A 15,637-nucleotide genomic window follows, 5' to 3' on the forward strand; every position below is an offset into this window, starting at 1 on the left:
GATTTCAAATTTTCTTACTGTTATCTATACAGATTCATAAGAAATCCAGATATTAAGACCATGTTGAAGAGCTGATATATAGATATTTATATTCTATATAATTTAAATAATCTAAAGCAACAGCTCCTTATTTTTGTTATAGTTCATGAACTCGTTTCCCCCCCACGTCACCCCAGCACTTATAATAATGGATGAAGGCTTGGAAATTCAGTGTATAATTTTAGTTGTTTGCTTGAATTAAATATTATGAATTTCATTACTTTCCAAAAAAGTTTAATCAAAACCTATCATCCAATTAGGAGCCCAGTTAATTAATGAAGTCTAACTCAACTTGAAGTAAATACAGCTTTTTAATTTCAGTTTATTTTGAAACATGCAGATACTTAAATTTATTATGGGAATGGTTTCTACAATTCTTACTTTCAAGACCATTCATAAGAATAATGTCACAAAACTTTCCAAAATCATACATCATCTTGTAAATATATTAGACTAAGGTTAATTAAAAAAAAATTATATTACCTAGAGTGAGGAAAAAGCATTTAATCTATACAGAAGGCAATTACAAGAATGAAGGAATATGATATCTAAAGAGAATATAATGGTTAAGAGAAGGCATAAAATGATTTTTGAAATAGAACTGTAACTGTTTATTTTATTAAAAAGTTGACATAGGTTATCTTTAGTGTTTATGACTTGCAAACTAAAGTATTTAATATTTAACATGTTTAAATACAAGCAGCGGCAGTTTTGTAATCAAAACGAATAATTTGAATCATCTTAGAAAAATAAATTCATTATAATTAGGATATTTCAGAATATGATTAAAACATTTAAAAGAAAATGTATTCACCTTTCTTGTCATCAAAGTACAGAGTCTGTTGAGCTGGATTTGACCACTGGAGGGAGGTGTTATCATTTTGATCAACCCTGCAGGTCAAAATCGCAGTTCCACCTTCAACAACCGTTACATTCTGTGTTAGTGGAAACTGCCCTTGGCTGCCTAAAAGGGGATTAAAGAAAATGTTGATTAAATGAGAGTTATAAAATGATTAACTTCCCAAGAACTATGTTGGACTTCTTACTCCAAATAAAATTTAAACCAACCAAACAACAACATAACTATATATTACAAAAAGACAGAAAAAAAATAATTGAAAGTCCTTAATTAGAGGACAAGACTCCTTCATACTCCCTTATATGTTCCAGAAAACCGACTTTTCTTCCTAGGCACACATGAAGATTTATATGCAAATAGTAACATGATTGTCATTAATTTCCTTTGGCCTTGCATTAATAATATGGAGTGGTTCTAGTCATCTTTGAAGATAAGGCACTGGAATAATTTTGGCTGAATTGAACTCTCTAATGCAGGAGAGGAAACACATAAGACACTTCCCTGGTAGCTTTTATAATCCTGAATAAAGTCTATGAAATATGGATACTGGAACTTTAGATTCAATTTCTGATAACATAAAAAAAAAAGAATCCTATTTTATCAGAGCTTCTTGTAGATGCAGCTGTTTTTAGAAACACAAAATGTGTTGGGGAGAACAATGTAAGTATTTTTCAAGAAGTGTTCATCTTGTGGAATATCCATCAAAATCTTAAAGAGATTAACTTAGAAGAAGTGATAATATTCTCCTTTGTTCCTTTTTCTTGTTTCCTGATTTCCCCAATGAATATATATTTCTTTTATAATCAAGAAAAAAACCCTATATTTCAAGTGACCCTTTGTTCCTTTTTCTTGTTTCCTGATTTCCCCAATGAATATATATTTCTTTTATAATCAAGAAAAAAAAACATATTTCAAATGACCCTTGTCAAATCAGATCATTAGAATATAATCAAGTTTTCTATCTTCCTAAGTATCATACTAATTTATTAAGATAATTCATATAATAACTTTACTTAGTAAGAACACTTCTAATAGTTAAAACAAAACTCATGCACATGGAAACATAATACATAAATTTCACTCTAGTAAGTGATCTGGAGATGAGCTCTGCCAAATCCAGTAGCAATTATCAACATGGGTAGAAAATGACTTTCCAGAGCCAGGTTAAAATACTATTATGTGAGCAAGGTAGTTCATTAAGTCAAGGATAATTTACATATGCAAGAACATTATGATGACTTAATCACACCCATGAAATATATTTATCTTTTCTTCTTTCGTTTTGTAATGATTCTATCATTACTACAAGCACCACTTGAGGTTATGCTGGAGCTATTGGCATAAAGGATCTTATTACCAAGAAGCCTGTTGATTGGCACCGTAAGAGACAGAAGAGCCTGAAGGGGAAAATTTCTTTCCAGACCTAAGTGACACAAGCACAGAGGTTCATGACCATGTTATATAATTAAGCCTATCAAGTATAAAATCTGATATCAGTAGCTTTGTCTTCTCAATGCCAACCTCTTAGAGTCACTATGGCAACTCCCCAGGATATCTCCCTGTAATCTTTAGGGTGGAGTTTTTAAATTGAGGTTAGGAGATGTCTGGAATAAATTCTTTGATAGTTGACTTAAAAGTCAACAGGAGCCAGAGTGGGATGTGTTTGCCTTCAGCTCAGAGGTGACCTCTAGCAGGGAAACGTGGAGAACTATCAATCTTGTGAAGTGAGGTGAGGCGAAAACCACATAAGAGAAAACATGAGCTAAAACAGAAAGAAGGAATAATTACGAGAGTTATCAGATGAGCAGCTCATAAATATGAAGCTCAGAATGATTTTAAGATATTTTGCTCAAATTCCCAGGCATTGATGTAACACATAAATTGAACAAGCTGGGGGAGGTGGGATTCTTTAAGTAGTAAAAAGCACACAGCTGCTAATAAGAATACACAGTTCACCCCAGATAACAATTTGACTATCAACTGGTACATAAATAATATCGTCTGCTTCTTTAAAGAAGTGGAAAAAGAGCAGTGATGCTTGCAATAATTTCATCCACTACATTTGCAAAATAATTTTCAAAACATCCCCATAAGAAAATCTTATCCTTCTCATTTCACAGATGGGTAAACTGACACTGGGAGGTTAAGTGATTTTCCATGGTGAAACAAAGTCAATGAACCATTTGGAGTTTGTTCTGAAAGTTGAGAATTTTATTCTTATTTTTCCACAAGGGCTGCTGAGCCATAGTAACTTTGTCACTATTTGCTTAACTGTGAATTAGACAACAACAAAATAAATGAGTAAACCCTTTGACAGTGAAATTTCCAATTCCATACCTAGCCGAGCTATGCCCTCATAAATTTCAGTTATAACATTAAAATCAAATAACAGAGGATGTCAATAGCAAGTGCTCTTAAATATCCTATCCTATTCAAAACTTACTTTGGACAATAATTTCCTTAGTAAATCTTTCCTTACTGGTCTATAGAAGAAAGAAAGTAATAATTGTTAGGGTCTTCTACATGCCAGGTACTGTATATACACTAGTATACCTACGCCTGTCCTTTCAGGTAGGAGATTAGGACAGCTTCCCTCCATCTTCTCCCCACGTAGATTCTGACTTTAAAGTATTATGACTTCTGTTCCCTGGGACCTGCAGCCTAAAATCCCTGCAGTCAAATAATTTAGTTTTTCCCAATAGAGAGCAAACTCATGTGGAGAATCTACTAATCTTAAATACCCTTAGGATATGTGGTTTCCAAAATCAATTCAAAAGCCAGTTTTGTAGGCAGTCAAACTTCTTCTCAAGCTTTGAATTGCCTTTTACTTCTGGTTATAACCTGGAGAGAGCATCAGGTTAACTGCTACTTTTCTCTTTTAACTCCTTGTGGCTCAAGTTTGTCATTTAATTCCATTTCAGAGAGTCTTTCCAAAGAAGTTAACAATTTTTCCAATTAGAAAAATTAGTGTGTTACCAAATTAAGGATTCATTTGCAATGCAATCATCAGACAAATATTTTGAAGGACCTACTACATGCCTTGCCTTGTATGAATCAACATCTGAAAGATGCACAGAGGAAGAGAAACTTGCTAAGGAGACTGCAGAGTTCAGAAACTTTGGGAGAGGGTGTGATAGCAAGGGAGAAGGCAGTGTAGGTGTGGTATATAACTCGTTATTTTTTTCCTATCTGTGAGAATTTGTGAGATGCTTTGGTCATACCATTTGGGGCCTTACTGTAAAATTATCCTTTCTCTGGCTGAGCTCAGCACCATCCTAGATTTCAGAGGAGTTATTCTTATCAAACAAGTTTATGATCATCTTTAAAGGAAACAAACTTCCAATTTAGAATTGTAGAAGCTGGCTATTTTTCTATTTTTCCAGGCAGCTTATGCCCTTCATTTTCCTCCTCCCCTCCTTGTATTTATTCCCTTTCACTATTTGCATAAATATCGGTCTCCTTTACTTGTTCCCAGGCTAATTAAAGGGCAGGTGATGAGGTTGTCTTCCTTATCTTTGAATCAGCTGCATTGCTTAACATTCTGTATTGTGAGTTGGAACTCCTAGTGGGTGCTCATTGTCCAAAATGAAGCATCTTCGCAGGGTAGAGGCTGGCATTTGTAGGGGAACTTGTGACAGTAGAATGACCAGAATAACTCAAGTCTGTAGCATTTGTTCATGGTCAAAATAGAGGGGCAGAAGGAGAGACTGATTCTTCACCAAGAAAAAAAATATATATATATATATGGAAAATTTAAATTTCAAAACCCTTATTAGTAGAATATCTTAAGACAGTTTTTATGAAGTTCTAATTGAAAATTACGAGGAGTGTACATAAGATATAACAGATTGTGGTCTAGAACAGACACATCTAATACCATTGTCAGCCCCCAAAGTGAAACATAAAAAGACAGACTGTGCCAAATTTATGCTCCAGAAGGGGAAAAGCATAAAAGATAATAACTTTTCTTGGATATGAAGTATAATAAGCCCTAACTAAGCCCTTTTAGGTAGACAGACCTCTGAAATAGAAATATATTACCTTCCCTTCCTGGTCCAAGTTCCCTTGCATCAACATCCATTTTAACAGTATCCTTCCTCTATCATCTCATCCCCCACAAGCACTAAGCCAATGGTAAATATAAGAAAAATAAAGCTAAGCTTATCTGAGCCTTCACAATATTCTAGGCACTATTCTTTTTTTTTTTTTTTTTTTTTTCTAGGCACTATTCTAAGTGCATTTCTTTTATTAGTGATTTACGTTTCATGTCAACCTTGTTGTTATCTCTGCCTTGAAGATGTGGGAACTGATGCAAAGAGAGTTTAAATAATGTGCCCACAGCCACACAGCTAGAAAGCACAGCAGCTAGGTTTTGAACTCTTGCACTTTGTCTTCAAACCTCATGTGCTTAACCAAAAAAATGCTTTGAAAATAAAGTGAACTTAATTCTGACTAACTTATAAAACAAGCATAGAGTTTGGAGTCAAACAATTCAAAGCTGCATGTAGAACTTTATATCTTTTTTTTTCATTAATTTTTATTTGAGAGAAAGAGAGAGAGAACACACAAGTGGGGAAGAGTGGCAGAGGGATAGAAAATCTCAAGAGAAAATCTGAAGCAGGCCCCATGCCCAGCAGAGAGCCTGATATGGGGCTCGATCCCAAGACCGTGAGATCATGACCAGAGCTGACATCAAGAGTCAGATGCTTAATCCACTGAGCCATCCATGTGTCCCCTTTTACATCTATTTTTAATAATTGAAGGAACACTTGAAATTCAAGTAAAAGTTGTGATATGCTAGAGCTGAGTCATATCAGCTCAGGAGAGTCAACTCTTCTCTTTTGCTAAATGACATGCCTTGGTAGCTGGAAGTGGACCACACTGAGAATCTTTTCACTATGGAAATTGGCAAACAACTCAAGTCAGTGTTTTTTCCCACAGAGCCAGGTGTTAAACATTTATAGAACACCACTGGAAAAGCTACCTTTGATGTCTCTTGTTGGGAGTATTGCATACATATATAGCATAAATAAAGTTTTTATTTCTTTCTGAAAACCAATGAACTCTTTCTAATGTAATACAGTTCATTTTTGAAGTTCTTTTCTTCAAATTCTGAGTATCTTCAGTCTTTTTTCCCCCTTTATCCTCACATCATTTTCCAAGAGGCCTTTTCTCCTCCCACCCACCAGTATTCAATAAAAGTCCCTTAAATGATCTTTTTTCCTCTATTCTGTTGAACTAATACTCTTCATAGTCTGCCAAGTTTATTTCTAACCAGTACCAGTGATTGAAAACCATTTAGGTTAGTTTCAGTAGTTAAATGGAAACAATTTGCTAATTTATTGCTGTGAAAGTCACTTTAATGAAGAGCAATTATTCAATAGCCTGCAAAGATGGCTCTTTTGACCCTGTCTTTAAATAGCAGACAGAGAAGCTGCCATTATTCCTTCCATGTTTCCATTTCTCACGTACTTAGAGAAAAACGGTTCAAACCTTTCCCTGTCTAGATTAGGAATTACCAAACTCAAAATCAAATGAACTGAGTCTTGACTCTTGTTGGCCTCAGTTGACCTCAGTTAGTTATGGCCTGTCCTTGCTTCACACATTTCAAGAATGCTTTCATTGACTGACCACCAAGAACCTAGCACACTGTCAATAGTACATAAAGAAGCAAATTCTAAGTTAATGGCCACCTGGACCTTGCTGACAGGCTGTGATGTGCCATTACCGTGGAGAGGCAAAGCAGCAAAGGGAGATCTTTGAAGCCAGCAGTATTGTTGAAAGAGAGCAGACAGGCAAAGATGCATGTTTGAACACTGATCCCAAAACACGGCTCTGCTTCCAAAAACGGCATCATTCAAGCCTTGCTATCTCTTGAATGGATGATGAGTGAAGGCAATGGTTTTCTCCATCTCTCTCCCTGTGCTAAAGATTAAATGTGGGCCACAACAGTGGATCAGTGCACATTGTGCATGAGTGCTTACTTACCAAGAGCAATAATCACCTGAGATATATCTAGACAGACAGGCAGAGGTTGAGTCTCTGCACATCTGAGAGGGAGTGAGTTACAGTCAGTGATTTTTCAGGGTAAATGATCAAATTTTGTGGGCTATTTAACAGGAACTGAGGACCCTCATTATTTTTCTTCCTGAAAATGAGCACAACTTTCTCAAAGGAAGAACCAGCTTTAACAACAGTGAAGGAGAACAAATAAAAACAAGATGTGAAGAGAATTTAAGATATAGTTTTTCAACAGGAAAGCATGAACTTCTCATGAGATAAGCAATGTCACCTATTTTGATCATTTTAGAAAATATTTATACTTAATGAAAACTGTCAGTGAAGCCTACAAAATCATTTAATTAAGTAGAGTTATCGGCATCTGAATCAAATGGCATGCATAATGTTTTGGCTTGTTTTTAAATATTTTTGTGTCCTCTCTAAAACTGCATTTTATTTTTAAGTTTATAAAAAAAAGTTTGAGAGACAGAGAGCACGTGCAGGGGAGGGGTAGAGAGAAAATCCTAAGCAGGCTCCATGCCTTCAGTGCAGAACTGGAGAGTGGCTCGATTCCACAAACCAGGAGATCGCCACCTGAGCTGAGATCAAGAGTCGGGCGCTTAACCGATTGAGTCACCCAGGTGCTCCCAGAACCTCATTTGAAATGCAAAATACTGGTCTCATATTAAGGTTCTCATATTTGGGTTATGAAAAGCAGAAGGGCCAAATGGATCAGTAGATACACAATATGCTAAAGGATCTGAAATACAAGAAATGACAGGAATAGGCAATTTAACTGAAATACAAAGGCACCTTACTATGCTTTAGGTTTTTCCCTCAACTCTTCCCAGCTTTGTATTTCTCTCCCTCCCCACTCCATCTCTTCTGTTCAATCAACAGTTTTTTTTTTTTTCAACGTTTTTTTTTTTTTTTTAATTTATTTTTGGGACAGAGAGAGACAGAGCATGAACGGGGGAGGGGCAGAGAGAGAGGAGACACAGAATCGGAAACAGGCTCCAGGCTCCGAGCCATCAGCCCAGAGCCTGACGCGGGGCTCGAACTCACGGACCGCGAGATCGTGACCTGGCTGAAGTCGGACGCTTAACCGACTGCGCCACCCAGGCGCCCCTCAATCAACAGGTTTGAGGTTTATACAAAGAACCTGAATCTTAGAAAGTTCAAGATCATTCTTATTGCTTAGAGTCTAAAAATATATCTAAATGCACACACAGCATGCTATTACTTCCACTAAATTACTGAAGGCATTCTAAACAAATAACCTTCTAATGTGAAAGTTGTGGCTCAGTAGTTGTGTGTGCTGAAACACATATTGCATACTAAAGCCTATTGGATTGAAAAGCACAAATGCTATTAATGCAAGCTTAAAATTCTCAAGAGAAGTGCAATAAATGCTCTATCATGTGAGAAAGGAAATTGGAGGAAAGATTAAGACTGATAACTAAGTGCAAAATGTTTCCACTTTTGGAATGTTCCTCTGTTCCCATGAATATTTAGAATTCTCTAGTAATTTTCCCGTGATTTCATTCTAGCACTTAGGTTTGTTCTGAAAAACTTTAAGTATTTTTGTTTTCCTAGGTTACCACATCATTTATTTTTCTTTGACTCTATCCTTTCAGGATTCAGCTTGCCTTATAGGGATAACACCTGGTATCCACCTTCTGTGCCACCCTCTGCCCAGCCACTATGGAGCATGGCCATCAGTCTGGTACTGCTTGCCAGTTTCCATAGAGACAGGAAGCACTTTGGAGACCTGTGTTCCATTGCAACTGCCAGACCAAGGCAGGAAAGAAACAAAGCTGGCGGGCAGTGGGTCTTGCAAGGCCAGGAAGGTTGGAAGGGCTTTCTCTTTCTGATATCGGAGCATAACAGTGCCAAATTGGCAGGTTCAACAGTTACAATCCTGTAGACCAGATTCTGGTGTTCACTGTGGCCATTGTGAGCGACCCATTCTGCTCCCAACTCCTGGAGCAGAATCTCTGTGTACTCAAAGTTTGGCCCAGGGCCTTTGTTGGCTTCTGATCCATGACAAAAGGCTCTTTCAGATTTACAGTGGCTCCCACAGCTCCTGACCCAGAGAATCATAATTCTCCTGTAGAAATTTCACCTCTCTTTCCCTTTTCCAGAATGTGATAATAGGTTTTCCTGGACATTCATAGCAAACCAGGAAACCGATGGGATTACCATTGGATTGTTTCCAATTAACCTACACAGTGACTGTGAGTGGGTGACCCAGTTAACTACATAACATCATATCAAAACTAGTTACTATTTGCTGTGTCTATGATAGGATTTATAATTAAGAGTCAATTCTTGATTATCAGAATCAGGGCTGGTTCTGAAGAAATGTATAATGTAGGTGAAATATAACATCAGTGCCTTTCCCTACATTTCAAAATGTTTTCTGAGATTGTATACTTCAGCCTTCTGTATTATAAATATTCCCAGCAGTTATTTTTTTCTACCCAAAGTAGATTTCTTAAATTTCTTCCATTAATTTTATATTACTTAGCCATATCACAAAATCTATGTTTTCCTTAATTTACAGAATTCTAAGTTTCAGATAATATTTACAATATCCTGGGAAATGCTATTTTATAGCTGCTTTATGTCCTTGCTTACTGGTTGTATTGCTTTAGTATGTTTTAAAACATTATGTGATTTTTAGGGGCCCCTGGGTGACTCAGTAGGTTAAGCGTCCGACTTTGGCTTAGGTCATGATCTCACGGTTCCTGAGCTGGAGCCCTGCATCAGACTCTGTGCTGACAGCTCAGAGCCTTGAGTCTGCTTCAGATTCTGTGTCTCCCTCTCTCTGCCCCTCCCACATGCATTCTCTGTCTGTCTCTCAAAAATAAATAAAACATTAACATTTTTTAACATTACCTGATTTTTTAAAAATATGCCCAACATTTTAAAAACTTATGTTTGTACAAAATCAGATCTTTTCATTCTTTGCTTCCTTTCTGCCTCTTATTCTGCAAAAACGCATAATAAACAAAACGTTGTTAACATATTAAGGACTTAGTATACCAGACTAAATAAAAATATATCGGGTTCTGCAACTGAAGTAGATTTTCTAAATAAAGGCTTTAAAATATATTTGTTTTCATTAATTTATCTATATTTAACTTATCTACTAAAGTGTTTTGAGTTTTCTCAAAAAGCAAACAGTAATTTATTGAATGGACATGATAGTTTTTCAAGGAAAAAAATGAACTTGATGAATTGTTCACATTTATTTCCTTAAAGCTGTTTTTCTTCCTATACATATATATCTTCAAGTATTGTAATGTGGAAAAACAGAAAGCAAAGGAAATAATTTTAAAATGAAAAGGAAACTGTAGATATTACAAAGCATTATAAAAGAATAAGAGAAATTTAGAATTATTTTTATAACTTCATAAAGGCTTACTTGGTAATTATCGTGTGTGTATAAATTCATTTTATCTCTCTAGAATACTGCTTTCAGGGTGAATGAACATGACCTAGATAGAACTGACTAGCTTTACTTGCTAACTGATGAACATTTGAGAGGCAGCCTTCCAGAGAAAAGAAATTTATGACCACAATCACAGTCTGGTTCACAGGAAAGCTCAATCACGTAACTAAATTCTAAATTGAGATGTCAACCTGGAGGAAATATTCTGGAAAGGAACACACAGATGGTAGGACTCTTCTAAAGACAGGGTGAGGAATATAGTGCTGAATGTACAATAATCAATCTTTTGGAAGAAAAAAAAAAGTACTGGGTGGGACATAAGTGTTTAAAATTGAAGTTTCTGGGAAAAACTTTAACCCGAGACTAAAAAGGGGGAAAGTGCTCACTTCAGTAGCACACATACTAAAATTGGAACCATACAGAGAAAATAAGCATGGGCTCTGTGCAAGGATGACAAGTGAGAAGGGGGAAAAATGACACCTATATTTTCCATTTCACCAAGTAGGTCTTACACAGTTCATATAGTTAAAGAAAGTAACAAATTAAATTATATTATAATACATTTTACAATATGTAATAGCCTTGAGGAAAATTAAAATTCCTAGTAACATTTCTAGGAGCAAATTAAATGAAAAAAATGCAAGAAAACAAAACCAGCATATTTAAACCCTAATTTCAAATACATAATGGTTTAAAAAATACAAAATGTAGCTATAAAAATAAAGTAAACAGAAAAAGGAAAGCTGTAAATTGAAGAGACATTGGACTTCAGTCTGGTTTTTATGCTGGCATTCCCTAATTCCAAATGAAAAAAATATACATACCAAATCAAATTAATTACTGCATAATATATTGTTGCTAATTAGTTATTTGACTTGGTTGTAGGAGATATATTTTGTTAATATCTTTCTTTTGGATTGCACCACATATTCACATACTCAGCAGCCATAAAATTATATTGACTATTAGCCAAGTTCTCTATACATTAAAATTCTTTTCATATTTTATTCTCTGCAGAAAATTTAGTAATTGCATTGATATATTAAATAGAGATGTTCATATAAAGAGCAACAAGATGTCTATTTGAATTTTAACTCTTTGGATTATGGGATATAATAGGAAATTTTGAGATGTTGTAGCTATAAGATACAACTAAGGAAAAATTGGGTATCAAACATGTCATCCAATAATGGACAATAAGTTTATATTAGACATATGAACTATATACATAAAAATATACAATGTTAATGCTTTATGAAACTTATCTTCACATTTGCAGTGGATTTTGCTTATAGGATATACTTCATGACATTAATTTATTCAACAAATACATACTTTGTGCCTTGAATGTGTTTCAAATGGTAGGTGCTGGAGATACAATTGTGACAAACTAGAAATAATGTAAAATTTTATCTTTAGAATTTACAGCCTAAATTTAAACAGTAAAACAAGAAAACACAAATTTATAAAGGAAAGTCCTGATAAGAAGGTGGTGAAATTTCAGCTGAAACCTAAATGGGGAGAAAGATCTAGCCATTTAAAAATTGCCAGAGGACAAAAATGTTGGAGAGAAGTGGCCAGTATTCAAAAAGTAAGTTAGCTGATGTAGAAGATTCTAAGCAAGAGGTGGACTACTGAAAGAACTGAAAACAAAAAAGAAAGCAAAACAAAACAAAAACTAGTGAGTCTGGTGCACGAAAAGCAACAAACTAGATAGCCCAATGGAAAGTAGGAAAGAACATCAAGGCCAGATCATGCAGGGCTTTTTATGTCTTAATAAGGAGCTTGCATTTAATCTAACATGCAATGGCAAGCCACTGAAAGAACTGACTCAGCATACATTCTCAGAAGGTACTGTTTTCCTGCTAATTAATAATAATCCCCAAATCAAGGATTTTTAATCTTAGAAAAGATTCACTATAAAAATAGTGTCTATAATCAAGAACCTTATTGAGAAAACATCAATGAATCCATTAACTCCTAGGATAATTTGTAAAGGTAACTAATCTTGGTATTTTTTTTTAATTTTACATTGTAAATGGAGACCCATCTTTTACTGACTTGAGCTTGTACTAAAACAGAATTGTTATGTACATTTCCATATACCCCCACTCTTTGAGAGACCATTTATTCCTTACTTCCACTCTAAAATGTCATTGCTTTGGGAAGTTTCTTCTTATTAATAATGGAGAATTTCTGTTTTATTGCTTGCTTTAAAAACTGCAGTAGTGTCTGGGAGAAAGGAAAGTATTTCTGGTAAACTATCTATGGATGTACACATTATTTTTAAAAGTGTTCTTTTTCAAAGATGTATTTCTTTGAATGGATAACAACACAAAGCTTTCAAATAAATAATGAGTTCCCAAAGGACTGCAAAGAGAGGTAATAAAATATTTGAATTTTTCTCTTGTATAAGAGTATCATTTATAAACTTTATAAAACAATTCTTCCTCTGATTAATATAATAGAAACGAGAGCTCTCTGCTCTAGTAACAGAATTTTTATGCCCAAGGAAACCATTAGTATAGAAACCTGATACATGTAGAAAGTTCTGATAGTAGGAGCAGATAAATATATTACTTTTCATTCTCTAACAGGCATAAGACATTGCCTTGGACATAGTGGGCACATAATTTCGAACACATGCACATGTGTTCAAAATGATATCACCTTAATTATGTAAGTATTGATCAGCATGTGGTAACATATAAATCAACTTGGAATATTCCCTAAGGAACAAGCTCTCTTTTGAAAAAATAAATGTAATAACACAGTGGTTAATAGGATGTGTTTTTCACTGTTTGATCATTCCTGAATGCACAAATATTTCATTAATGTTGATTTCACCCATCTTGTCCATGTTTACAGGCTTTGATGTTCAAGTCCTTTGTAGTGCCACATTAGATCTAGAGGAACATTGCCCTATGAGAGCAAGTGGAAACTGCTGTGGGAAAATATTAAAATGAAAATTGATACTTTGTATAGATTTGTACAGATAAGTCAGCTCAAAGAATTTTATTTCTGATGAGTCAGAGAAGGAATTAATGCCATCTTCTCATAACTGTTTTTGGGGTTACTACTTTTCAAATCTGTTGATAGAAAATTATAATGAATTAGAATGTTTTAAATGGAAATTATTAAAATTAAACTCAATAAAATTAATTGATATGGAATTAAAAATATCTCAACTGATTCCTTAAATTTATTTATTTTTAAAATTTATTTATTTTTAATATTTATTTATTTTTGAGAGAGAGAGAGATAGTATGTGAGCAGGGAAGGAGCAGAGAGAGAAGGAGATACAGAACCCAAAGCAGGCTCTAGGCTCTGAGCTGTCAGCACAGCTTAGGTGCCCCTGATCCTTAAATTTAAAGAATGGATGTTCTGGAGAGATGGTTGCAAGATGATAACTGAAAAAAAATTATTCATAGCAAAACCAGTGTTCTCTTCACTACAATATTGGAAAGAACATGTTAACAGCTGGTTCTTAGTTTTTCCTTTAGTTTCAAGACATCCTAAAAAGTTGATTGTTGATTGGATTATCTTTGCTCTTCAAGGAATTCATAGGTTATCTTGGATCCAAAATAAATGACAACCGGGGAAGTGGCTATGTACTAGACTAAGCATCTACATTTAATTGTTGGGAATATTTATTAAATAATAAATTAGTATTGACTAAATGAAGTTGTACCAGAGAACGGGAACTGATGACATAATCTTGTGAAGGCTGTGTGCCTACGGAGGCATAAAAACTGAATAGATTCCAGAGCTGGAGGCTTCCCTGAGGGGTGGTACTAAATCGACTCAGTCTATTCTTGGATAAGGAGTAACTGTGCACATTCAGAAGCATTTCAGGCAGTCACAAAGCCTCTGCTTGTTCTTGACACCCTTGTTCTATCACTTGTCTTGTGACCTTTGGGTAAATTTGATGTTGGATAAAGCCTGTTGTGTAGCTCATGGATGTTATTGAATCCATGAAACCAAAAATTGAGCTGCCGCTCTAGTAAAGTGGGCACCACAACTATATCAGACTAACAACAAAATACCATTTCTGCCTAGTCTATCTGCTGAGGTAAAGACTCTTCCAATAAGAACAGAGTAGTCACATTATTCATGCTCAAAACTGTTCCTATTTGTCCGGTTTCCCTTCCATATCAGATTGAAATTAAATAGATTGCCATATTTCATGAAGTCCACGTATATAAATAAAACATAAATAGGGGCGCCTGGGTGGCTTGGTCTGTTAAACCTCCGATTTCAGCTCAGGTCATGGTCTCACAGTTCATGCGTTCAGCCCCACAATGGGCTCTGTGCTGACAGCTCAGGGTCTGGAGCGAGCTACAGATTCTGTCTCCCACTCTTGCTGCCCCTCCTCCGCTCACACACACTCTCTCTCTCTCAAAAAAATGAATAAACTTAAAAAAATAAAAAAATAAATAAAACATAAATATTACAGAATGCATATTATTAATAATAGCTACTACATCTCATTGCTTAGATTTAGATATCTATTGAATGCTGTGTTTTTCAAAATTTGTATTAAATCCCTGGAAGGTGCAGATTTTTAAAATTTAGAGCATTGAATATGATAAGCCATAGACTCAGGGATAATTGTAAAAAACCAAAAAGAAAACTGCAAGTATTTGGGGGTATTGGCAACAACATGGGAATAAATACACATTCTGAATGCAACTATTTTTGAAGTAGCAAATGTATGTATGTATTTGTTAAAAATCAACATCATATTTAATAATAACTCATTAAGTTTGTATATGGGGCTATAATAATTCCAAATCTCACTACTGAAATCATTGACCAGCTGATCTTAAAGGTACATACAAAGATGACGATGAAAAAAAATGTGGTACGTAATTTTTGACAAACTTTTTCTCACCATAACAATAATCAGCTCTTCATATTCAAAGGTCAAATCTCTATAAGTAAACTTCTAAATGCATGGAATCCATCATTACTCAAAATTATCTAATGAATGATAAAATCCAATAAAATATGCTCTTTGTTACAATTTGAATTTCATTAGTACTAAACTCATAATTTATAATGCTATGGTAGTTACTTTAAAAATATATAATGCTTAGTTAACGAGGGAATTTGACGTGTAATGTGCTTCCTTATTTTTTCTTGATTAAGCTTGTGTAGCCCCAGGGCACAGGAAATATCGACTCATATGGCAGGGTTGATAAGCATCAACTCTCCCTGCTGACTTGGGCCAGCAAGCTGCTCATGAACCCAGCAGATGTTTCTACTATCTGGGCCAATGG

At 34.9% G+C, this 15,637-nt stretch overlaps 1 protein-coding gene and 1 non-coding gene across 3 annotated transcripts in view; one reads left to right on the top strand and one right to left on the bottom strand.

Annotated features, from left to right (window-relative positions):
• Positions 1-15,637, bottom strand: part of CADM2 (cell adhesion molecule 2) — a 335,754-nt gene that overhangs the window by 262,892 nt on the left and 57,225 nt on the right. For both annotated transcript variants that reach the window (XM_058731712.1, XM_058731711.1), the window contains exon 2: positions 854-1,003. In XM_058731712.1, coding sequence (XP_058587695.1) covers positions 854-1,003 — 150 coding nt within the window. The remainder of the gene's footprint in view (positions 1-853; positions 1,004-15,637) is intronic.
• LOC131513255 (U6 spliceosomal RNA) lies at positions 10,734-10,841 on the top strand. The gene has a single exon (XR_009262486.1). It is a non-coding gene; the product is annotated as a U6 spliceosomal RNA (small nuclear RNA).

This window comes from Neofelis nebulosa, chromosome 5 (assembly GCF_028018385.1).
Source record: "Neofelis nebulosa isolate mNeoNeb1 chromosome 5, mNeoNeb1.pri, whole genome shotgun sequence".
Taxonomy (NCBI): domain Eukaryota; kingdom Metazoa; phylum Chordata; class Mammalia; order Carnivora; family Felidae; genus Neofelis; species Neofelis nebulosa.